We start from the raw sequence: 24,340 nt of genomic DNA, 5'->3' as shown, positions 1-24,340 counted from the left end.
ATTATCCTGCCTCTGGCTCCTGAGTAGCTGGGATTACAGGCATGAACCACCATGCCTGGCTAATTTTGTATTTTTAGTAGAGACAGGGTTTCTCCATGTTGGTTAGGCTAGTCTTGAACTCCCTACCTCAGGTGATCCACCCACCTCGGCTTCCCAAAGTGCTGGGATTACATGTGTGAGCCACTGTGCCCGGCTGGAAAGTTTTATTAGAAAGAAAGAACGCTGCAGAGGAGTGCAGAGGGACGCCTCAGCAAGAAAGAACTGACCATGCTGGCGGATTTTCCTTAGGGGTATTTATGGACCTTAAAGAGGAAGCTTGAGGGCAATTTGGACCACGCTAGCCACGTAGGTCATGATAAATGATTACATTCATAGTAATTCCGGTGCCTTAATGTCAGCAAGGGTTGCAAAGTGAGTTTTGGCATGACATTCCCAAGTGTATAGAAATTCTAGTTGCTTATACATTTTAAGTTTAAAAGAGTCCTGGAACCAGATGCCAACATTAGATACTAAGGTAGTTTAATTACTTTTAAATTCCTCAGATAAGGAGTTTTAGTCTCCAGGACCCGTTCAAAGGTCGCCAGGTGATTTTTGCTCTCCTCATGATACAATAAGATGCTGGCTTATTTGACTGGTCACAGATGATGCATCGAATGTTCTGGGTCTGTTAAGCCTCACAATAGCTCAGGTTTTATCATAATTGTACAGATAATAATAGCACATGCTGACTAGGTGCCAGGCATTGTTTTAAGCATTTTGCTAACTTAGTCCTCACAGCAATCCTAAAGGTAGGTGCTACATATTGCAATACCTGCTGTACTGGGGAGGAGACAAAGCATAAGAAACTTGATTAAGTTCACAAGCAGTGGCGTGATCCTGGCTCACTGCCACCTCCAACTCCTGGGCTCAAGCGATCCTCCCGCCTTGGCCTCCCAAAGTGCTGGGATTACAGGCGTGAGCTACCGCGCCGAGCTCAGGGTCTACACTCTTAACTGTACTGCCTTTCAACAGCATGTGAGGAACAGAGAGAGGAGAGAGAGACTCCCATTACCAATCAGGAGCTCCAGGTGTATTTCAAACCCTAGGATTATCACCGTGTGCAGTAGATGGCGCCCTGGCGCGTAGCAATACGCCGGACCTGTACACGGAGTCAAAACTACCATACCCACAATGCTATGGGGTATCAAAGTCCGACTCTACTGGTTAGCTGTCCGAGGTAGTGCCTGTGCGCGTTCCTGTGGGAAATTGTGTATTAAGGCCATTCGGGACCTTCCTTTATCTGCATAAGACAAGTTAAAAAGTGTTTTATCCTCCTCTTATCCTCCTTGTCTTACTAGTTGGCGAGCAATAGGGCTGAAACAAGGCTGCTGTTTGTTGGCCTCACCTGCGCTAGCCTAACGTGAGGACCCTTGACCTCTGGGCCAAGATGGTGGCGCCCAGAGCTTCTCTCTTGCTGCTGCCCTGAGGTGAACTGAAGCCAGCAGTCCCGCATCATGTCGAAGCTCGGCCGGGCCACCCGGGGCCTCAGGAAGCCCGAGGTCGGCGGTGTGATCCGGACCATCGTGCGGGCAGGCCTGGCCATGCCCGGGCCCCCACTAGGCCCAGTGCTGGGGCAGGTGCGGCCGTGGCGGGAACCCGACGTGGGGGTTGTCGAGGGTGGTGGAAGCTAGGACGCGGATGGAGGCCGCTGGCTCTGGAACTACCGGGGCCTCGGTTCAGAGCTCGGCTCCGCTTCTCACACGCTTTACGTCCTTGTGCTGGTTACAAAGGGTCTTCCGCCTGGGCTTCCTCATCCCATCCCAATGTGCTGTGATGAGGAAAACGTGGGAAGATGCGTACAGATCTTCTGACTCACGGAGGGGTAGTTGAATCTGGGTAGAGATAGGAACACAGAGAAGTGAAGAGGAAGGAGGGAATGGACGGCGCCTCCTGGGCGGTAGGAAGCCGTCCCCTCCTCCCACCACTAACCCCCTCTGCTTCCCTCACAGAGAGGTGTTTCCATCAACCAATTTTGCAAGGAGTTCAATGAGAGGACAAAGGACATCAAAGAAGGCATTCCTCTGCCTACCAAGATTTTTGTGAAGGTGGAGTCTGGACTCTGATCCCTGGTTTCTTTCTCCCTCTGTTCTTCCTCGGCCCTGGGGCTGCTCGTCTGGGTTTTTCTCTGCTCCTGACTTGACTTCCTATTTCTGGGCTTCACTTTCCCCATTTAGGACTAGACCATATTTGTTTTGAACCAGCCCCATCTTGCCATGTTGCAGTTCCTCCCTTTGCCCCTCCATCTCACTGGGCCTTCCAGAGCAGAATTAGGGCAGGAATAGAGGGGACAGGGTTGTTTGCTGCAGATTTATTTTTTCTTTCTTTTTTTTTTTTTTGAGATGGAGTTTTGCCCTTGTCGCCCAGGCTGGAGTGCAATGGCACAATCTCGGCTCACTGCAACCTCCTTCTCCCGGTTTCAAGCAATTCTCTTGCCTCAGCCTCCTGAGTAGCTGGGATTACAGGCGCCCACCACCATGCCTGCTAATTTTTTGTATTTTTAGTAGAGAGGGGGTTTCACCATGTTGGTCAGGCTGGTCTTGAACTCCTGTCCTCAGGTGATCCACCCACCTTTTCCTCCCAAAGTGCTGGGATTACAGGCATGAGCCACTGCACCTGGCCCAGATTTTTTTCTTGTGATTCTGTGGTCTTTTTGAGGGATGCCATAGGAAAGTGAGATGAAGGAAGCAGGGACAGGACATTAGAAGTTCCCTGGGATGGGGCAGCAGGAAGAGAGAATCTCATATTTCTTTTTTCTGTTAAGCCTGACAGGACATTTGAAATCAAGATTGGACAGCCCACTGTTTCCTACTTCCTGAAGGCAGCAGCTGGGATTGAAAAGGGGGCCCGGCAAACAGGTGAGGGTCAGGGTAGGCGTCTGAGATTCTGGGGGCTCCAGAATATCAGTAACACCTGAAGAGCCACTTGTTCCTTCCTTCTAGGGAAAGAGGTGGCAGGCCTGGTGACCTTGAAGCACGTGTATGAGATTGCCTGCATCAAAGCTCAGGATGAGGCATTCGCCCTGCAGGATGTACCCCTGTCCTCTGTTGTCCGCTCCATCATCGGGTCTGCCCGTTCTCTGGGCATTCGTGTGGTGAAGGCGTAAGTGTCCTGGCAGGTGCAGTGTGACAAGAGGGCCCAGAAAGCTCTGGACTCGGGCAGAGCTGAGAGGGCCCATTGTAGTGGGAAGGTCAGTTTTTAAGTCAAGGGACCCTAGATTCCAGAGGATAGGGTGGGTGTGGGAGACCACATTCATTGATTTGGAATACTCTTATTGGGCACCTGTTATGTATTAGACGTTGTTCTGCAAATTTTCTAAGAAATGGAAAGATCTCCATGAAGGATCCAAGTGGGAGAAGTTCAGTGTCACCCAGGTCTGTCATCCTAGACCTAGGCGAGTGGAGAATGGTATGAGGGAAGGACCAGTGGGGAAAGATTTTTGAGCTGTGTCAGGTTCATGCTTGCTCCTGAGGCAAACAGGAGACCCCCGTTATGGGGCTTCAGATGACTTCAGGAATTGTTTCATTGAAGTAAGATGTTGGGTGGGAGAGTGTCTGGCCTAGACAATGGCCGGAACAGAGATAGCACTCAACTCTTTACTGGTTTCTTGCTGCTGTGTCACATCCCATGTCAAGGCTGACAATTGATTATTTCCCGAGAAGACTGGGGTTAAGCATGGAGCAGACACAGACTTGACTTTTCTCAAATCTTTTCTTTTACTGGGAACATGGAGATGGGTAAATCTGACCCCAGCCTTGGCACAGACATACATGCTCAGCCCCATGACTTCATTGTACAGCATATTTTGGGGCACAGAGTACCCCAGTTAATCTGGACTGGGGTCTGGCTGACGCCTCAAAGGATGAGTAGGGATTTAATAAGGGAACAAAAGATAGGGGTGTTGGGGGTTGGGAGATGGTGTCCCTGGAGAGCAAAGGTATAGAGGCTTGGAAGTCAGGGAGGGAGAAGGGGCCAGGCAAGCTGGGCTCTGAGACAGAGGTCCTTTTGAGCCCCTGCAAGACATGGGGTCCTGTGAGCTCCCACTGGTGACTAATCATGCACCAACCATCTGTCTTCACTTGTAGCCTCAGTTCAGAAGAGCTTGCAGCTTTCCAGAAGGAACGAGCCATCTTCCTGGCTGCTCAGAAGGAGGCAGATTTGGCTGCCCAGGAGGAAGCTGCCAAGAAGTGACCCTTGCCCCCCATCTCCCAGATTTCAAACGAGGCAGCTGGGAAGGGGGCCAGTTGCAAAGGCTGTGCCCCAGGGGAGGAAGGAAGTCACACCAATATGATGATGGTTTTCGTGACTTTGAATGATATATTTTTGTACATCTAGCTGTATTGAGGCATCAGGGCTGAATAAACATCCTTTCTTACCCACTGTCATCTTCTGTCTTGGGACCTCAGGGAAGGGGACCAGTACTGGTGGTAGCCAACATGGGCAGACATTAGGAAATTGGGGTCTTCATGCTGCTTCTCAGATGTGCAAATTGAGGTTCAGCCAAGCAAAGTAACTTGCCCAGGTCCTTTTTTTTTCTTTTAAGTTATAATTTTGTTTTATTGCCCGGGTTCTGAATTGGTGCCAGAGGTAGGAATAGAACACAGGGCTTCTCATTTGAAATCCTTTGTTCTTCCCCTCCCCAGGGTGGGAACCATGGGTGCTAGGGCTGGGGTATATTGCTTGCTTCTTCCATCAAAAATCTCTTTTATCTCCTAATGACTTGCCACCTCAGCAGAAACAGGTCCCTGTGGAGGTCTCAGCTCAGCCCCAGGCAGGGTTACTACATGGAGTGCCCAGATCGCAGGGGCTACTTCAGGCCCTTCTACTAAGCTCCTGACCCTGGCTCTGGGTCAGATGTTGGCTGAACATGAACTATTGTAGGGCTGACAGCTACAGACCACAGAAAGAGCAAAGCTTCAGCAGGTTCCTGTCTGATGCAGAGGTCCTCGGGAAGCCCTTGGCCTTTTATTTCCTCATTGTCCTTTCAGAGAAGAGAGCAGGAGTTGGGGGAGAAAGAAGTGTCCTGTTTACTGAGCATCTGTTATGTGCTAGACACTTCATTTTATACTGATGAAATATGGAAAGCATAAATACCTAAAAGAAAAGAAAATCCTCATGTTATCCCACCACCCAGATGAGACTTCTGCCAATGTTTGTTGTGTATCTTTTCTGCTCTTTTTTTTCTTTGTGTATTTATGTATAATGCTTTTTGAAAAAGCAAACTGGGGTCATCCTCTATATAGCTGTACAATGCTGTATACTTTTACCTTGGTAACTATTTGGAACATTTAAAAATTATCTTTTTTTTTTTTTGAGATGGAGTCTCGTTCTGTCACCCAGGCTGGAGTGCAGTGCATGATCTTGGCTCAGTGCAAGCTCCACCTCCCGGGTTCACGCCATTCTCCTGCCTCAGCCTCCTGAGTAGCTGGGACTATAGGCGCCCGCCACCATGCCCGGCTAATTTTTTTTGTATTTTTACTAGAGACAGGGTTTCACTGTGTTAGCCAGGAAGGTCTCGATCTCCTGACTTCATAATCTGCCCGCCTCCGCCTCCCAAAGTGCTGGGATTATAGGCGTGAGCCACCATGCCTAAAAATTGTCTTTCTAAAACAATTTTAAATGATGGCTTAGGCTTTCTTTTTTTTTTTTTTTTTGTGAGATGGAGTCTGACTCTGTCACCAGGCTGGAGTGCGGTGGCGCGATCTCGGCTCACTGCAGCCTCTGCCTCTCAAGTTCAAGTGATTCTCCTGCGTCAGCCTCCCAAGTAGCTGGAGTTACACATACGGCTAATTTTTGTGTTTTCAGTACAGACAGGGTTTCACCATGTTGGCCAGGCTGGTCTTGAACTCCTGACCTCAGGTGATCCACCGCCTTGGCCTCCCAAAGTGCTGGGATTACAGGTGTGAGCCACCATGCCCAACCAATACTTTATTAAAAAATTTTTTTTTTAATTAATTAATTTTTTTTTTGAGACGGAGTCTTGCTCTTGTCGCCCAGGCTGGAGTGCCGTGGCACGATCTCAGCTTACTGCAGCCTCTGCCTGCTGGGTTCAAGCGATTCTCCTGCCTCAGCCTCCCAAGTAGGTGGGATTACAGGCACCCACCACTACGCCTGGCTAATTTTTGTATTTTTAGTAGAGACAGGCTTTCATCATGTTGGCCAGGCCGGTCTCAAATTTCTGACCTTGTGATCTGCCTCCCTTGGCCTCCCAAAGTGCTGGGATTACAGGCGTGAGCCACCGCACCTGGCTTTTTCATTTTTAAATGTTTTAGAGACAGGGTCTTACTCTGTAACCCAGGCAATGGTGCAGTAATAGCTCACTGCAGCCTCAGGGATCCTCCAGCCTCAGTTTCCCAAGTATCTGGGACTACAGGTGCATACCACTGTGCCTGGTGAATTTAAAATTATGTTTATTTTTTATTTACTTTTATTTTATTTTTATTTTTGTTGTTGGTGGTGGTGTTTTTGGAGATGGAGTTTCGCTTTTGTCTCCAAGACAAGAAATGGCGCAGTCTTGGCTCACTGCAACCTCTGCCTCCTGGGTTTAAGCGATTCTCCTGCCTCAGCCTCCCAAGTAGCTGGAATTATAGGCATGCGCCACCACGCCTAGCTAATTTTTGTATTTACAGTAAAGATGGGGTTTCATCATGTTGGCCAGGCTGGTCTGAAACTCCTGACCTCAAGTAATCTTCCTAGGTTGGCATCCCAAACTGCTGGGATTACAGGCGTGAACCACCATGTCTGACCTGTTTTATTTTTTAAAGAGACAGTATCTCACTATGTTGCCCAGGCTGGTCTCAAGCTCCTGGCCTCAAATCGTCTCGCCTCAGCCTCTCAAAACACTGGGCTTACAGGCATGAGCCACTGTGCCCAATGAAGTCTCTTTCTTTCCTTCTTTCCTTCCTTCTTTCTCTCTCTTTCTTTCTTCTTTTTCTTTCCTTCCTTTTTTGAGACAGGGTCTTGCCCTGTTGCCAGGCTGGAGTACAGTGGTGTAATCATAGCTCACTGTAGCCTCCAACTCCTGGCCTCAAGTGATTCTCTCACATCAGCCTCCCAAGTGGTTAGGACCACAGGTACACACCACCATGCCTGGCTAATTTTTTAAATTATATTTTTCTGTAGAGATAAGATTTCGCCATGTTGCCCAGGCTGCTCTCAAACTTGTAGGCTCAAGCGATCCTCCCACCTCGGCCTTCCAAACTGCTGGGATAACAGTCATGAGCCACCATGACTGGAATCTTGTTTAATTTTAATTTTTTATTTTTTCTAAGAAATGTCAGGCTATAAACCATTCTTAGAGCTCGCTGGTTTCTGAACACCAAGTGTAGAAATGGCCATTTCCTCTTTGTCCCAATATCATGGGCACAGCAGACCAACAGCATCTGCGGTGCTGGCAGGTTCCGAGCGGCATCTTCAGGGTAGTCACCCACACCTACTTAGCAAGCCAGAGACACCCAGCCTGCAGCCAGGGTGGGCATCCTTTCTTATCTTTTAAAAGTTTATTGGCCAGGCATGGTGTTGCACACCTGTAATCCCAGCACTTTAGGAGGCTGAGATGGGTAGATCACCTGAGGTCAGGAGTTAGATACCAGCCTGACCAACATGGTGAAACCCTGTCTCTACTAAAAAAAAAAAAAAAAAAACAGCTAAGCGTGGTGGCAGACACCTATAATCCCAGCTACTCAGGAGGCTGAGGCAGGAGAATCACTTGACCCCGGGAGGCAGAGGTTGCAGTAAGCCAAGATCATGCCACTGCATTCCAGCCTGGGTGACAAGAGCGAAACTCCATCTCAAAAAAAAAAAAAAAAAAAGGAAAACAAAAACAAAACTTTCTTATCCATTTTTCCATCTTTTTATCTTTTTTTTTTCTTCTGAGATGGAGTCTCACTCTGTCACCTAGGCTGGAGTGCAATGGCACAATCTCGGCTCACTGCAACCTCCACCTCCCAGGTTCAAGCAATTCTCCTGCCTCAGCCTCCCGAATAGCTGGGACTACAGGCGCCCACTACCACTCCTGGCTAATTTTTTGTATTTTTAGTAGAGACGGGATTTCACCGTGTTAGCCAGGATGGTCTCAATCTCCTGACCCCGTGATCTACCCGCCTCAGCCTCCCAAAGTGCTGGGATTACTGGCGTGAGCCACCACACTCGGCCTTTTTTTTTTTTTTTTTTTTTTTTTTTTGAGACAAGGTCTCACTTTTGTCACCCAGGCTGGACTGCAGTGGTGCAAGTGCAATCAAGGCTCACTGCAGACTCACGCTTCTGGGCTCAGGTGATCTTCCCACTTCAGCCTTTTGGGTAGCTGGGACTACAGGTGCACACCACACCTGGCTAACGTTTTGCTTTTTTTTTTTTTTTTTTTTTTTTTTTTTTTTTTTTTTGTAGAGACAGGGATTCGTCTTGTTTCCCAGTCTGATTTCTTTCTTTCTTTCTTTTTTTTTTTTTGAGACAGAGTCTTGCTCAGTTGCCCAGTCTGGAGTGCAGTGGCACGATCTCGGCTCACTGCAAGCTCCGCCTTCCGGGTTCCCGCCATTCTCCTGCCTCAGCCTCCCGAGTAGCTGGGACTACAGGCGCCCGCCGCCACGCCCGGCTCATTTTTTGCATTTTTAGTAAAGACGGGGTTTCATCGTGTTAGCCAGGATGGTCTCGATCTCCTGACCTCATGATCCGCCTGCCTCAGCCTCCCAAAGTGCTGGGATTACAGGCGTGAGCCACCGCACCCGGCCCCAGGCTGGTTTCAAACTCCTGGGCTCAAGCCATCCACCTGCCTCAGCCTCCCAAAGTGCTAGGATTATAGGCATGAGCCCCTGTGCCTGGCCTGTTCTTCTTTCTTATCTTTTAGGTCTTAGCTCAATGTCACCTTAGAAGAGTTTTCTGACTCCACACTCTAAATTAGCACCCCCTCCTTAGTTCTTCTCTGCCACAGCACGCAAGTTCTTTCTTTCATTGCACACACTGCATGCTCCTTTTAGAGAGTTATTTTACTTTTTGTTATGTCTCCCCACAACTTCAGTGTAAGGTCTGTGAGTCCAGGGACCTTGTCTGTCTTGTTCAGTTTTTCCCAGCACCTAGCAAAGCCCCTGGCACATGTAGGTGTCATAAGTGTTTATCACATGCAAAATGAGGTGCCAGAGTCAGTATTTGAGCTCAGTCTTTGTGACCCCAAAACTTCAGCCCTTTCTCATACCTTTTTGCTCCCAGGGCAGCAATATGGTGTTGGTGGCAAGGGTGCTTGAGAGTCAGATTTGGCTTCAGCCACTTTGGAAGTGCCATTGGGCAATTCCTTTCTTCTCTCTGGGCCTCAGTTTACCCATCTATTCTAAGATGCAGTATTGATGCTCCGAGCCACAGGGACCCTGCCAGGGAAGGGAACAGAAGCAGATAGTTCTACGTCCAGCAGGGGGTGCCATGGGCTCTCTCAACTTCTTTCTCCGCAAGGGCCGACTGCCTGGCTCTGCAGTTCTGAGTGTCAGGGTGCCTTCTTGTCCATACACACTCTACCATCTCCTATCACTGCCCCCAAATACCAAGGAGGTGTTTCTTTTTTTCTTCCATAATTTTTACTTTTTAATGTTGTGGGGCGGCCAGGCACGGTGGCTCATGCCTGTAATCCCAGCACTTTGGGAGGCTGAGGCAGGTGGATCACGGGGTCAAGAGATTGAGATAAGCCTGGCCAACATGGTGAAACCCCGTCTCTACTAAAAATAGAAAACTTAGCCGGGCGTGGTGGCATGCGCCTGAAATCCCAGCTACCCAGGAGGCTGAGACAGGAGAATTGCTGGGACCCGGGAGGCAGAGGCTGCAGTGAGCCAAGATCATGCCACTGCACTCCAGCCTGGGTGACAGAGCAAGACTCCATCTCAAAAAAAAAAAAAAAAAAAAAAAAAAAAAAAAAAAAAAAAAAAAAAGATGGGGGCTTTTCTGTTTTGTTTTGTTTTGTTTTTTGAGACAGAGTCTCACTCTGTCACCCAGGCTGGAGTGCAATGGCACAATCTCGACTCACTGCAACCTCCGCCTAATGAATTCAAGTGATTCTCCTGCCTCAGCCTCCTGAGTAGCTGGGATTACAGGCTCACGCCACCATGCCCAGCTAATTTTTGTTTGTAGAGATTGGGTCTTGCTTTGTTGCCCTGGCTGGTATTGATCTCGTGGGCTCAGGCCATCCTCCTACCTCGTCCTCCCAAAGTTCTGGGATTATAGGCTTGAGCTGCCACAATTTCCTGACCAGACTTTCCTTTTTTTTTTTTTTTTTTTTTTAATGACCCCAGGGAGGTTTTTAGATGGGACTCCAGAGTGTGTCCTGAGCTCATGGTCACTTAAGATTCCCTCTGGGGAACTTGGGAACACATTTTTGTGGTAGAAACTGATGACTCTAATGAAATCCTTTGATCTTCAGAAGTGTCCTCTCAGCCAGGTGGGGTACTGTGCACCTGTAATCCCAGCACTTTGGGAGGATGAGGCAGGAGGATCACTTGAACCCAGGAGTTTGAGTCCAGCCTGGGCAATATAGTGAAACTTGTCTCAAAAGAAAGAATGAAAGAATGAAAGAACAAAGAAGAAAGAAAAAGAAAGAAGGAAAGAAAGAAAGAAAGAATTAATGAAAGAAAGAAGTTCCTTTCAATAAATATAATGAGACCCTGTCTAAAATGAAGAAGAGAAAGAGAGAGAGAGAAAGAAAGAGAGAAAGATAGAGAGAAAGAAAGAAAGAGAGAAAGAGAGAGATAAAGAAAGAAAAAGAAAGAAGAAAGAAAGAAAGGAGAAAAAGAAAGAAAGAAGAAAGAAAAAAAAGATTCCTTTCAAGAAGACATTTTGAGTGTGCTTGCTATGTGCCAGTCCTGTGCTCTGTGCCAGGGTCTTCCTGGGGTTGACAGTCCAGTTATTTTGTCCAAGTTGGAGAACAGATGAACAAGGAAGGCAGAGGGCAAAACTCCACTCTCCTGTTCCACCCACGGACCCGTCCAAGGTGGAAAAATAGTGACAGGTCCCCAGAAGTGTCCTCCTTCTCATGGGACTCTCAGAAAGGGCATGGCCCAGAACTGGAGGATTTGGAATGAAAGGAGGCTTAGGGTCTTTCTCAGGTTTGCACCCTCAGTTCCTGGAACTGAGCCTCAGTACTTCACCCGGGAAAGATTGGGGCCTGGAGTTTCCTTCCTTTGCCTGAGAAAGAAACATGCTCTCAAGCATTTAAGGTCACCATTGCCTTCTAATTCAATTTAATAACTTAAGTCAATTCTGTGCTTCTCCGCTCTAAATGGACACTATCAAGTTCTAACAGCATCTTTGGGAGATAAGTACCATGTTTGTCAGCTCCACTTCACTTGTGGAGAAACTGAACCTCAAGTCCCATTTGGCAAATATTTGGTGGAGGTGAGATTTGAATCCAGGGTTCGCTCTGTCACCCAGGCTGGAGTACAGTGATGCAGTCTTGGCTCATTGCAACTTCCGCCTCCCAGGCTCAAGAGATCCTCCAGCCTCCGGCTCTCATGTAGCTGGGACTACAAGTGTGTACCACACCCAGCTAATATTTGTATTTTTTGTAAAGATGGGATTTCACCAGGTTTCCCAGGCTGATCTCAGACTCCTGGGTTCAAGCAATCCTCCTGCCTTGGCCTCCCAAAGTGCTGGGATTACAAGTGTGAGCCACTGTGCCCAGCCCGTCTGTTTCATTTGCCCCTCACCCTACCCTGTGGCTGTTTGGGCTTCAAGCTTGGAGGAAAACCGCATTTTTGGAAACTTTTTTCTCTTGACCTACTGAGTTATATTCTGCTCAGCTCTACTTTACAGACCTGGAGGAGCAAAAGGAGGGGGTTTCTTACCCCACACTTGGGAGAGAGGACCCTGCTCCAGCCCACGTTTGCCCTTCTTGAGTAATCTGGGATGAGATGATTTGGGATGGGTGGTGGTTCACTGGCTCTTCCGGCAGAGAAAACAGCCCAGGGCTGGGATGCAGATGCTCTGGGTATGTTGCCCACCCACCCATGCCTCTCACCAACTGTGGGAGCAAATAACTTTTTACCTGTGGTCCTCAGTTTCTTCATCAGTGAGATGGGCTAATATGCCTGCCCAGAGGCATTGTTGCAGCAAAAAGAGATGTAAAAGTGTGTGTCAGCTGAAAACCCTGTGCAAGGATAACAGACGTGGTTACAATTTCCAATGGGTCGATCCAGGGCCCCACAAGGAAGTTGCTTCCCTGAAGGACCAGGTGAAGAAAGAACTTGTGAGCAGAAGCTTCAAACCCATGTCCAGAACCAACATCAAGTTGAATCCTCTTGTCCACCCCTAGGCCCTCTGTTTCCTCCCACACCATGAGGACTGCAAGCCTGATGCAGAGAGGAGATGCCGATATTCTCTAGTACAGGGTTTGGCCAAGCACCTTGAGGGCAAGACATAACATCTGTTTTAGCCCTAAACTTTCCAGCTTCTAGCACAGTATGGGCCATACAATGTACATGTGGATGTTGAGTGAAAGAATGAATGAATGAGTGAATGAATAAATGAATGAATGAATTCACAAGTGGACGAAGAAATGCTGGGGCCACAAACAGGTCCAGCTTTTACCTCCTGGCCCCCAGGCTCCCATCCAAGCCTCCCAAACTTATCCTCCATCCTTCCTTTTACACAGTAGTGCATGACACCAGAGGTACCAAAAAGGCAAACTGGACTTTATTATAAAGTTGGCTACAAAGTCACCGCAGCACCACGAGGTGGCCATCTGGGCAGGCCCAGGCAGTCTGGCGGCCGGGTGAGTCCCGCACCAGGTACACGCACTCGTGCAAGCACACGTGTGACGGCAGGTCTGCCTTCCTCCATCGGAAAGGAACGTAGCGTCTCTTCGCACCCCCCACCCCAGGCGCGGGGCGCAAAAGTCACAGGAAGGGCCGCCAGGGCGGCAGAGTCCATCGGAATTGAAATCCCGTTACTGGTGTGTAGAGAATTCTACGTGGGTGTCAAGAGCCCCTCAGGGCACGGGCTGGCCCAGGTGGGCCTTGCCTTTCCCCCACCAAGGCCTAGGGGTGGCTTGGCCCCTAGGAGTGGAGAACTGGCCCAGGCCAATGGGGCAAGGCGGCGGGAAAGTGAGACTCCCCCATTCTCCGCTTGAAATCCCATTCAAGGAAACTCACTACGAGTGAATACAGATTGAAATGGAAACTGGGATCGCTCGAAGTCTCTTGATTTTAAAAAGAAGCTCCCCTCCCTTGCCCTCCCACCTCCCCCCCCCCCAATCCTGCAGGGCCTGGGGAATCATATATATCCCCCTCTGGCCCCCAGAATCCCCCCAACAGTCCCGGGGGGGTGGAGAGCGGCTCCACGTCTTGATGACAATATGCCATACTTGACGACGTTAAGTCACAGACTTATTCAAAACGTTGGTTCCCCTCCACTTCCATCTGCAGAGAGACAGAGAGAGAGAGAACACAATCAGCTAGGCCAATAAGGACAGAGGATCCTGGGGCTGAGAATGTGTTGGTATTAGTATGGGCTTCAAAGATGTTGGCTCAATGATGAAACGATGGCTAGAGGCTCAGCAGATTAGGGGGCAACTTGGATGGATGGAGTGAAACCATGGCTGTAGTTTAGGAAGGATGGAGCTGTAACCAGGGAGCTACCTCAATGGAGTCAGCGGCTGAGCCTCATCTTTCTTTTACCAACTTCTATAAACTCTTGCTCTGTATCCCTTTCAGGGAGCTAGGATACTATGATAGAGCTCTAGTTCCTCTTCCATTAGTTTGTTGTGTGCCCTAAGGAAAGTTTCTTTAACTCTGGGACCTTGATTATTTTAATCTGTAAAGTGGGGTAGTGAAGACTGACCTAGGACTCTCATGGAGTTAAGCACACGCCCTTCCTTAAGGATTCTCTACCACTCTATCCCCCAGCCTCAACCCCTGCCAGGTATACTTGTTCAAACGTTCATATTAAGTCTTTCATTTTTTCTTATCCCCACTGCTACTCTCTGCAGCAGTGGATGTCATCCCCTTAATAAAATCAAGGTACAGAGAGGGGGAATTGATTTACCTAATTCTACCCAGCATTTCATTGGCAGGACAGGGACTTGAGTTCTTGGACCTTTTGGCTGACTCACCTTCATGGAAGCTGTCTTGAACTTGGCTCTGGAGTTGATGCAACTCATCAGTAAACCCATCATAGGGGAATGCTGAGACACCTGTCTCAAAGGCGGTTTCATATGTGGCCAGGTCCTCCAGGAAGCTATGGTCTTCTGGGGACAGGTTGTTGCAAGGCGATGGGGCCCCTCCTGGGCCCTCTGCTTCAGGATCCCCTGAGCCCCATTCCTCACTGGGGTCTGGAGTAGAGAGATCCATGAAGATGTCTTCCACGGGCGTCTCTTCCAGGAACATGTTATCAGGGTCAGCCAGGAAGTCCAGCTCCTGGCATTTCCAGGGTTTCAGGTCCAGGCTGAGCACAGGGGGGCCTGCCCCTGACAGGGACAGGTTGGAGTCTAGGGGCTCCAGTCCTCCAAGTGGCTCTAGTCCACCAGTGCCAGCCTCAGCTGAGAAGGGTCTGTCCATGCCCTGAGCCAATTGGCTAATCTGCTGGATGAGACGGTCTATCTCGTTCTGTTCCTTTTCAGAGTAGTGGAAGAAACTCTGCTTGACTGGAGAGGCCTCAGGTGTGAGCAGGCCTTCGGGCACCAGGGGGACATCCACAGAGAGGGGGCCCCGGAGCTGGGCTAGGGCCAAGAGCGTGCAGTCCCCATTACCAGGGCTGCTAGGACTTGGGGGCAACTTCTCATAGAGAAAACTGCATCCCTCCTGGGCAAAGTAAGTCTTAGTAGGATTGGGACTCAGTTGCTCTGGGAAGGTTTGGCTGGGGCTGTCCAGGTGTGCTTGGAATGCTGTGCTGGGAGGAGTCAGCTGTTCATGGGCAGGGCTGCCCAGAGGCTCTGGGAAGGTGGCTGTGCTGGGAAGCAGCTGGTCTGGGAAGGTGGAGGTGCAGGGAGTCAACTGGTCTTCGTAGCTTCTGACTGAGGTTTCAGTCAACTGGCCTTGCAGTGGGCTAGTTAGTGGATCTGGGAAGGTTGCACTGCTGGGCGTCAACTGATCAGAGAAGGTCGCTGTGCTTGGAGTCAGCTGTTCTTGAAGAGTGCTGGATGGGGTGGGCAAGTGGGTCTGGAAGGGCTCATGGAGGCTGAAGAGGAAGGCACAGCCTCCTGGCTGATGGGGCGTGTACGGTGGAGTGCACACAAGATCCTTGCTCAGTTCTGCTTGGAGAGAAGGCTCAGGCCCAGAAGGGAATGTCAGGTAACTGAAGTCCAGTTCTTTGGAGGGTCGGGGAAGCTCTTCTGATGCAGAGACAACACTCAGTTCAGGAGCACTGGGGAAGCTGGTGCTTCTGGGAGCCCCCAGGGCTGTGGTGAAGAGTGGGTTAGTGCTGGGGCACTGTTCCTGGGAAAGAATGTTTTCAGGGAATGAGGGCAGCATGGTCGGAGTGCCCAGGACATAAGCTGCCTGGGTGTCTTCAGAGTTCAACTGCTGGCGGAGGCTCCAGGCTTCCATGTCACTGGAGAGGAGAGAAGAGGCAGCTGGTAAGGGTCTGATGTCCATTTCCAGAGCAGTTCCCTGATTTGTATCTCCTCCATGCCGACCTCAGCTGCCCCCCAGGCCCCTGGCTTGTGGCTTACCTGATTGGGTAGTTATTGGCAGTAATGGGGCCCTCTGGACCTTCTGAGTATAATAGGCAGTAAATCCATGCCCAGCCTCCAGTCTTGGCCTGTAACCTCACTACCATCTCTGCCTGAATATCTCCACTCTCAGCCACTGGGGAGAAAGAAGATGCAGAGTTAGGATGCCCACCAGGCAACTCTACCTACTCCCTGCCCTTGGTCACCTCTCCACTGAATTGAGATAGCCATGACATCCTTTCTTCTGACTACCCTCACCTGCACCACTCAGCTCTCTACCTCGACCTCACCACTCAAAGTCCCCCAGTTCTGATTCGATTATTGCCTTGAATCCTCACCCTCATGTTCACCCTATAGCGTTCGAAACTGTTGGCTTCTGTTATCTCCCCAGCATCACTCTTGTGTCTTTGTCTGGTCTCCCATGCCCTTTCCCAGCTTGCTGTCTTGTCCCCAGCCTCTCTGGACACTCACACAGGCGGTAGTGTTGAGCAGAAGCGTGGGCCAGGTCCTCGGGGTGCAGCAGTCCATACCATGATTTACAAAGCAGTTCACTGCGCTCAAAGCCCAGGTAGATTAGGACACTGGGAAGGTGGAAAGGGTGAGGTCAGCTTTCTGTTTTCCTTGCTTGATACCCATGCATCTCACTCCCTCCCAGATCCTCTGCCCCCTTAAACCCCATCCTCCCTGCCCCTGACTCCAGAATCTAGGGTCCCTTCATCTCTGGCCTGCCTTCCTCTTGGAATCTGAACACTCCAGGCTTACCTCTCAGAGATGTCCAGTAGGGCCAGGTCTTTAGCATGACGACTCTGGAACATGGCCAGGAAGAGTGAGGCAGGGCCAGGGCCAGGGCCAGGGCCAGGGCGGGGTCTTGGCTCCAATGGGGCACAGAAAGCTGTGAACACGGGGTTTCCTGCCCAGTAGGCCCCAGGTGGGTGAGCATGGAATCGGCCTCGAATAAGCACCAGTTTGTTGCCTGCACTCTGGCGCCTGAGGGACTTGGAGGTGTTGAAGCGGCAGCGGAAGAGGCGATCTAGATAGGAGGAAAGAAAAACAGGTAAGAGGGTGAATGGCTGAGAGAGACAGTGGATAGTGGGGAGAAGGGCAGCAGGTGGGAAATTGGACTAAGGAAAGGAGAAGGGAGTCCTTACCAGTGTCCAGGGCAGAGGGCAGGGTGAGTTGCTGGCGCACAGTGAGGTGGTCAGCTGGGTCAATGATATCGTAGATGCTATCACCCTGGGCAACCAGGTCCACCTGGAGGAAGGAAAAGAAGAGATGACCATTAGTGAGAACAGCAGAAGCCAATCTCTGATCTATAGTATCTAGTAGGGTATAACCTCGCCCTCCATAGTAATTCCCAGTTCCTCAGGAGTGGAAGTCTCATGGCACCCCCTCCATGCCCAGCCTCAGCTGAAAGGACCCTCTGCACTCACCATGGAGTGGCCCAGATGCTCGCTCACACTCTCAGACAGGTACAGCAATTTCCCCTCGGCTGTGAACACAAGCAGAAAGCCGGGTAGGGCCGCTACGATGTCCTCAAGTTCTTGAGCTGAGAGAAGCCCCGTGGGGCCCGCCAGAGGAGTGCCTGTAGGGCGAGAAGACGTGGTGAGTCAGGAGTAAGACTGGGAGCCAAAGCAGAAGTGAAGAAGGCATGGTCTGAGTTTCAGAGAATCCAGAGGAATTTCTCGTGGACCTGCCTCTGCAAACACCTGTTGACCCGCTGCCCGCACCTCTTGGCCTGGGAACCTGTTGCTGTATCTCCTCCATAGCCCACAAGCCCTGGACTGCTAAACCGGGGTCGGCTACTCCTCGCCTCTGAATTTCAGAACCGCGGACAGAGCTCCAAAGCGGCTCTGATTTCAGAACCGTGGACAGAGCTCCGAAGAGGGCTGTGGGTTCAGCACCGTGGACAGCGCCACACACGGCAGACGCAGCCGTCAGCACCATGGGCAGTGCCCCGAAGGCGATCCCTTTCAGCACCGCGGACAGTGGCTATGTTCCCCTAGGCTCAGGCAGCTCCATCCCTGCAACTTCCCGGGCTTCCCTCCCCAGCTCCCGGAGCGCCTCTGCACTGGCGGGCACCGAGGCAGCTCTGTCCTGGCTCTACTCCTCTCATAATCTGGTGTTAGGGACACCGACCAGGCTCTCTAACTCTCATTCAGAACTAAGGTGAGGTTTGGAGGGAGCTCAGGAGGAAAAGTAGATAGTCCCGCATCTCCCGAGTCCCAAATCTCCCCAGCTCGCCAGCACGCTGCCCTAGACATGCGGCAGCCCCAGTGGGTTCCCTCAGCTCCAGGGTCTCCGGCACCCGGCAGCTCGGATCTGCGGTAGCCCCAGCATGCTCACCTCCAGCGAAGAAGACACCCTTGCGAGTGTAGATGCAGGCGAGGCTCATGATGTGCAGGTAGGACAGCCGGACCTTGTCCGCTTCCGCCAGCGGCAGCAGCTCCTTGAGGTTCCGGATCTCGGCGTTGATCTGGTCCCGGCGCGCCTTGGAGGCGCCCTTGGTGGAGCGGTACATGACCGGCGGCTGCGGAGCTCCAGCTCGGGCGCCCGAGCACCTGCGCTCCCGTCCCGACGCACCGGCGGCTTCCTCCTCCGTGCTTCCCCTTCTCTCGCTCAGGCTCGCTCTCTGCTCTCCTGGGCTCCGCTCGGCTGCGCTGCCCCCCTTGCCTGCCTCACGCCGCCTTATATAGCTCCTGCCAGGCGTGGGGGGCTCGTTTTAGAGCGGGGGGGCGGGAGAGCGGGAGGCTGGGCTAAGCAAGCTGCAGCGGGAGCCGCTGACTGGGGAGGGGGGCTCCTCCTCCCGCCCGGCTTCCGACGTCATCTTATGACGTAGAATGAGAGCGGGAGGGGGGCGGGCGAGGGGGGAGCAGGAGGCTGCGGAGGGGGCCGAGCCTGGAGGGAGCTGAGCGGAGAGGCAGGCGCTGCGTTAGGAAAGCTTGAATGGGGTGTGGGGACCCTGGCGTCCGAACGCGTACAGTTGAGGGAAGAGACAGGGCCAGGGTTAGGGCGGCCTGAAGCCCCCGGCAGGAGTTTGCAGAGGGCAGAGAGGGGCTGGCACTGAGACTAATTTTTCTGAGGAGTTGAGGGAATGGGGAGGAATAAGACTGTCTACAAATCCCCCTCGTTACTTGACAGACAAGGTCACGTTCACATGCAGGGAAGGAGGACTTTCCTTGGCCTCCGGGGGACAGGTCACAGCTGGGGTTCCTCTCTGGGGACTACTTAACCTGGGATTCCCTTGGCCATTTTCAAAGAAAAAATCCCCACCCCCGCTTTCCAAATTGGGACTTGGCGGCTAATCAGGAGGTGTTCATGGGGGTCTAAGTCCCTAGGATGGGTGGAAAGGGAGTCCGGTGGGAAAGGGACCAGCTGAATTTGGCGTTTATCCTGTTTTCCCACAGCCAGGAATAGAAATCAACACCAGCGCTGTAGTCTGCAGTGATTGTTGGTTTCCCTCTCAGCTAATTAACCTTACTGACAGGGGAAACTGAGGCAGGGACGCGGGACACGGCGAGGACCTGGGTCTGCACTTATGCATCCCTTCCCCCCGTTGCCGGCCCCCAAGCGAGTGCTTCCCCCCGCCCTGCTGCCAGCCTCGGTCTCCCCGAGGGCCGGGGGCGGGGGCGGGGCCGGGGGAATCCCAGCTCCATATTAGGACAGGAATCCTCCGGCGGCTGCCGCGGCTGCGGCGGCGGCGGGCGGGGCCTCGCTGCCTCCGCACCGCTCCGGAGGGCTCCCCGCCCTGCCTAGGCGGGCAAGATGGGGGAGCAGCCGAGAAGCGAAGGGAGAGCGCTGGACCCTCTATGACCCCTGCACCTACCAGGGACCCTGTATTTTCGCCAGGTTCCCTCCACCCCCTCCACATTTGCGGCGCTAGGGCTGCTGGCTCTGCCTCTCCACCTTCAACTCTCCACTCCCCACCTTCGTTTCTTTTTTCTATTAGCGTGTTTGGTGGTCGGCTCAGCTTAGTGCCTTGACCCCTGAAGCTTCCCCTTTCCTTCTTCTCCATATCCTGTCACCTTTGCTTTATCCCCACCCCCCACACTCGCTTTTTTCTCTTTTCACCACAGATTATTGCTCTCTACAGGGGCAAGGAGGTGCCGTTCTTACCCCGGGATTCAATAATGCAAGAAGCAAGTGGGCTAGGGAATGTTCTTATCTGAAATCTCGTCTGATGGAGTAGCTGTGTGCGCATGGAATCGCTTAAGAGGCTGGAAATGAGGCCACTTAAAAATTGGAGGAGTGGGACTGGGAATTTCCAGTCACACAGGAAGCATGGAGATGAACTTTGACATCAAAAAGGACAGCTTGGGGCTACGGAACTCCCCACTCCTCATGGAAAGGGGTGGTAGCAACAGAGGTAGAGTGGGAGGAGAGGGAGCTGAGGAGAAATATGTCTTAGAAGAGGGGTACAAGGTGTGGAGACCCTATTCTTGTGTCTTATGCATTTTGGCAGAGGTTGGGGCCATCCTGTGGTCAGTGTCGCAACTGAGGTGGAGGGAACGATGTCCGTGTGTCTGTCTGCTACAGTCTCTAACCCTATTGATCTGGATGACAGAGAGATGATTCCTCCTGGACATGGATCTGTGTTGCTTCTTTTATCTCAATCTGACCTCTAATGTATCTACCCACCCCTCTCTCAAGCTTCCATTTCAACAACCCTTGATCTTTGGATCCCCTTCCGTATGAAATTCCAGGGGGGTTGTTCCTGTGTTCTTCACCCACTGATGATAAAGCTGCCTGTGAGGCATTCTGAGCGTCCCTCTCCACAATAAGAGGAGTCTACTGACTGGGTCCCATGGCCTCTAGCAATCTGAGCGAATCTGCAGTGAAGGAATGGGGCGCCAACCGCTGTCCGTGGTGCTGAAAGAGTCACCGGGGAAGTCAGGCTACGGTTTGCCAGGGACATTGAAGTAGGGTTTGGGTACCCACAGGCCTCAGAGTGAGCCTCCCCTTTGACTGTCCCCTTATTTTCTGTGAATGAATATGGGGGTTTTGCAGGGAGCCAAGATTTCTGGGCTCTAGGGGTGAAGTAAGCAAGGGAAGAGAACTGGGCTCAAGGGAAGAGCCCCCGGCTTTTTCCAGAAGAATGGAATGGGAAGAAGCACGTTGGAAGGGAAGAAGGGTCTAGAAAGGGACAAGGGAGGGGGTAGAGAAGGGCTCATCTTAGTTCGCCCACTCTGATTCAAGTTGAGAAGCTCTGTATGCCCCGATGTCTCCTCTCCCTAGGCCAGCTCCCACTCCCCTTGCCTCCCACCTCCGTGAAGCTATTTTTAACCGTGCAGAACCAAAAATAGCTTGGCAGCAGCTTCAGGCCGTGGGAGAGGAGCTATTTATATCACCAGTGACGGTTCCGAAATAGCAAGCAGGAGGAGGGGGGCGGCTGGCACACTAGAGAGCTCCTGGCCGCTGCTAAAAATACTGGCAGTGTGAGTCATCCTGGCCTGGCTGAGTCACCCCACTCTCTCCCCCAAGTGGCAGGCAGCAGCAGCAGAACAAGCTAAGAATTAGAAGCCTGAGATGGGGGAGGCATCAGAGCCTGTTGGCTGTGGGAAAGTGGGCAAGGGAGTGAATTGGGAGAGGGGCTTTGGGGTGAGTGTGTAGAAGGAATGGGAGAGCAGAGCCTCTCAGCCAAACCTATTGGGCAAGCATGCAGCATCCCCAGCTATGCATTACCGCTCAAGGATGCTTGGGCAATTGAAGGAAAAGAGCCAGACTGTGTGTGTGTGTGTGTGTGTGTGTGTGTGTGTGTGTGTGTGTGTGTGCGCGCGCGCGCACGCGCGCGCGCCTGTGTTCATTTGACTGAGACTGTTTGTGTGTCCTGTGTGTTTGCCTCTAAACCTGTCTGAACGTGGTTGCACGTCTATATCTCTACCTGTTTGCATGTATCTTTGTAGCTGCGAGTCTGTACCCCTGTATATCTATGTTTACCTATGTCTGCATCTATGTCTGTCTTTTTTTTGTCTCCAACTTATGTTCTGTGCAGTTCTATGTTTGTGCCTGTGTGTATTTATGTCTACAACTTTCCATATGCCTCTCTGTCAGTGTCTGTGTTTGTGTCCATATCTGAGTCTGCTCTGGGTCTTTCAGCATCTGATGGCGTGGTGGGATGTGCATACGTCCCCAGACTCAGTATAGCTTCTGTTGCCCTCTCTGATGTCACCTGTTGGGCTCCTGCACCATCTATATCTTGCTCACCCCTTTCCACCTAGCATATTCTCCTCTTTCCAAGGGCCCCCTAACCATTTACAAAGCTCTCTTGTTGCATGCAATCTCTAGTAAAAACATGGAGGAAAGGAGCCCCACATGACCTCTCCCTTTTCTCTTGAATCATCCTGAATTCTCCCTGGCCTGCAGGAGTAAGTGGTTTTCCATCACTCCATATTTGGAGAGCTGAGAGAAGAGAAGGGCTTTCTTTAGTTCTAAAAAAAAAAAAAAAAAAAAAAAAAAAAATCCTGGTGTGGGCACAGGCATGCGTAGCGCGCATGCACACACACACACAGGCGCACATACACATGCACGCACACACACACAACTGAGAGAATGAGAGAGAGAAAAAAATCAAGGTCCCTTCTTTACTGAGAAGAGCTCGCATCCGTTGCCATAGCAACCCACCCACTCCTTCCCCGAAAAATCACCAAGAAGAGGTGATGGCATCGAGGAGGGATTGGCTGATTCCTTTCTTTATTATTTTTTCCGAAAAAGGGTTTTTGTAGCAAAAATGGGCCGTGAGTTCCCTTGCTCCTGTCTTGCACAGCTTTATTGGGAATCTGGGGGAGGGGCATCACCCCCCAGCCTTTATCAGAGAAGAGGAGGTGTATCTTTTCCAGAGATTTGGAGGAGGATTACCTCCTGGGAAGGAGTTGAAGGGTAGCTGAGGAATCTGCTTCTTCAGAACAGCATGGAGACTCCTGGCTGCTAGTCTGGAGATATGGAGCAAGGATCTTGACAGAGGGCTGTCAAAGTGTGATCTTGTCTTGCTCTGGACAAATGTGTCTACGAGAAAGAGAAAGGGGGAGGAAGGGAAGGGAAGTTGGGAGAGACAGAAAGAATATGAATGAATGAATCACTGAATGGGGCGTCAGAGAAAATGACAATATGCCAAAGGATGCAAGCTTGCAGTAGTGGTCAGACCAGACAGGTGGGCAAGATGGTCCAAGAAAGATGCATTGATGCTATTGGTGGTGCTGCAAGTCACCAATGAGACCACAGCTGCAACTACTTAACTTACGGCTACAGGTGAATGTTCCAGAGGAGCACTGACGCCCATTTTTCACAGTTCTATTCCCAGCCTGAGTCTCAAAGGCCTCTCCAAAGCCTGGCCACCAGCCACTGCAGCCACATCACTCTCTCAAGTGAACTGTAGCTTCCTGCCAAACGACTGGATGGTGGAAAGAAAGGGATTCCTTGTTTCCTGTGCTTGGCTTGCTACAGAAATGGGGTCACTTGGGGCTCGAGCTTGGAAAGACAGATGAAGAATCTGACCCTGGAGAGAGACACCTTTCTTTCTGGCAGGCTGCTGCCACCCTCAGCAGGCAAGGGCATGGCCAGGTGAGGTTGGCATGGGCAGTGGGTGCAAATCCACTTAACGTTATGGAGCAGAGGGACAAAAAGATTCCAGATTTGCTTTGGCCTGTTAGACACATTCTCACGACAAATCTGACTGTTATCATTATTTTTATTTATATACAGTCTTGCTCTGTCATCTAGACTAGAATGCAGTGGTCTGATCATAGCTCACCGCCACCTCAAATTCCTGGGCTGAAATGATCCTCTGTGTCAGCCTCTCGAGTAGCTGGGACTACAGGCATAAACTACTACACCCAGATAATTGAAAAATTTTTTTCTGCCGAGGCTGGTCTTGAACTCCTGATCTCAAGCAATCCTCCCACCTTGGCCTCCCAAAGTGCTGGAATAACACATGTGAGCCAAGACACCCAGCCTTGACTGATATTATGATGCTCATTTGATAGATGGTGAAACAAAGGCTTGGAGATGGATAATGACTTAATCAAAGTCACACAGCTAGTCTCTGGCAATGCTACGCCTCACCCCTAGTTCCTGCTCCCAACCCAAGCTTTCTTTCTTGCACCACATGATAGGGCTAGGGTTTACAAACTATGGACTGCAAATCTAGCCACATCCAGACTGCTGCCTCTTTTTGTCAATAAAGTTTTATTGGAATATAGTCACATTCATTCATTTACTCATTGTCTATGGCTGTTTTCACATTACAATAGAAGAGCTGAGTAGTTGCAACAGAGACCACATGGTTCAAAAGCCTAAAGAACTTTTTGACCCTTTTTTACTAACTGACCCTTTAGAGAAAAAGTTTGCCATCCTTAGACCAGAGGATGAGTTCACACCACGAATACCTCCACTTGCTTCTCTTTCTCACCCAGAAAGTTCTCTTAACCCAGGGTATACCAAGCTATCATTTCAGCTCCCTTTACTGTTCCAAATGTCAGAGAGAAGTAGTGCTCCTGTACAACTTAAAGGAGGAGAGGTGGGAAGCCCAATGGGCCAGGCTTTTTATTGGTTTCCAGCCTCCTTTGTGGCTGTGGAGATGTATCCTCCCCATGCAGGATGACACTCCACTTCCTGCAACAGTTGTTGGAAAAGGCAATGAGGAGACGGGGTACCCTATTCCATCCCTATTCCAAC

The 24,340-nt window shown here is 51.0% G+C and overlaps 2 protein-coding genes and 1 non-coding gene across 5 annotated transcripts; 1 reads left to right on the top strand and 2 right to left on the bottom strand.

Moving 5' to 3' along the window:
* The first annotated feature begins 1,394 nt into the window (after positions 1-1,394).
* Positions 1,395-4,415, top strand: MRPL11 (mitochondrial ribosomal protein L11). Of its 2 annotated transcripts, none has more exons than XM_010366417.2 (5): positions 1,395-1,616; positions 1,989-2,084; positions 2,801-2,894; positions 2,979-3,138; positions 4,122-4,415. In XM_010366417.2, the coding sequence occupies exons 1-5, from the start codon at positions 1,494-1,496 to the stop codon at positions 4,225-4,227; spliced, it is 579 nt and encodes a 192-aa protein (XP_010364719.1). In that variant the 5' UTR covers positions 1,395-1,493; the 3' UTR covers positions 4,228-4,415. The 2 variants fall into 2 exon arrangements, with proteins under 2 accessions (XP_010364719.1, XP_030774872.1); XM_030919012.1 differs by having other exon boundaries at positions 1,396-1,538.
* A 2,892-nt stretch (positions 4,416-7,307) lies between these two features.
* LOC115893765 lies at positions 7,308-7,445 on the bottom strand. Its single transcript, XR_004053820.1, has one exon. It is a non-coding gene; the product is annotated as a small nucleolar RNA SNORA43 (small nucleolar RNA).
* A 5,232-nt stretch (positions 7,446-12,677) lies between these two features.
* On the bottom strand, positions 12,678-18,367 carry NPAS4 (neuronal PAS domain protein 4). 2 transcript variants are annotated; one of them, XM_010366418.1, is made up of 8 exons: positions 18,017-18,361; positions 17,104-17,255; positions 16,822-16,924; positions 16,436-16,703; positions 16,145-16,254; positions 15,674-15,809; positions 14,117-15,552; positions 12,678-13,424 (listed from the first exon to the last, which is right to left on the bottom strand). In XM_010366418.1, the coding sequence occupies exons 1-8, from the start codon at positions 18,189-18,191 to the stop codon at positions 13,396-13,398; spliced, it is 2,409 nt and encodes an 802-aa protein (XP_010364720.1). In that variant the 5' UTR covers positions 18,192-18,361; the 3' UTR covers positions 12,678-13,395. The 2 variants fall into 2 exon arrangements, with proteins under 2 accessions (XP_010364720.1, XP_030774559.1); XM_030918699.1 differs by lacking the exon at positions 16,145-16,254 and having other exon boundaries at positions 12,680-13,424; positions 18,017-18,367.
* Positions 18,368-24,340: the final 5,973 nt, after the last annotated feature.

This window comes from Rhinopithecus roxellana, chromosome 15, assembly GCF_007565055.1.
Source record: "Rhinopithecus roxellana isolate Shanxi Qingling chromosome 15, ASM756505v1, whole genome shotgun sequence".
Taxonomy (NCBI): domain Eukaryota; kingdom Metazoa; phylum Chordata; class Mammalia; order Primates; family Cercopithecidae; genus Rhinopithecus; species Rhinopithecus roxellana.
The sequence above is the reverse complement of the archived record's forward strand: the minus strand, read 5'-3'. Positions and strand labels throughout refer to the sequence as shown.

Bases quoted from the DNA above. Each gene is read 5' to 3' on its own strand.
- NPAS4 (XM_010366418.1), bottom strand. From the start codon at position 18,191: ATGTACCGCTCCACCAAGGGCGCCTCCAAGGCGCGCCGGGACCAGATC. The intron at 16,925-17,103 runs GTGAGTGCAGAG...TCCTTCCTCCAG, and splicing joins AGCATCTGGGCCACTCCATG to GTGGACCTGGTTGCCCAGGG. The intron at 16,704-16,821 runs GTAAGGACTCCC...CCTCCTATCTAG, and splicing joins GCCCTCTGCCCTGGACACTG to ATCGCCTCTTCCGCTGCCGC.
- MRPL11 (XM_010366417.2), top strand. From the start codon at position 1,494: ATGTCGAAGCTCGGCCGGGCCACCCGGGGCCTCAGGAAGCCCGAGGTC. The intron at 2,085-2,800 runs GTGGAGTCTGGA...TTTTCTGTTAAG, and splicing joins CTACCAAGATTTTTGTGAAG to CCTGACAGGACATTTGAAAT. The intron at 2,895-2,978 runs GTGAGGGTCAGG...CCTTCCTTCTAG, and splicing joins AAAGGGGGCCCGGCAAACAG to GGAAAGAGGTGGCAGGCCTG.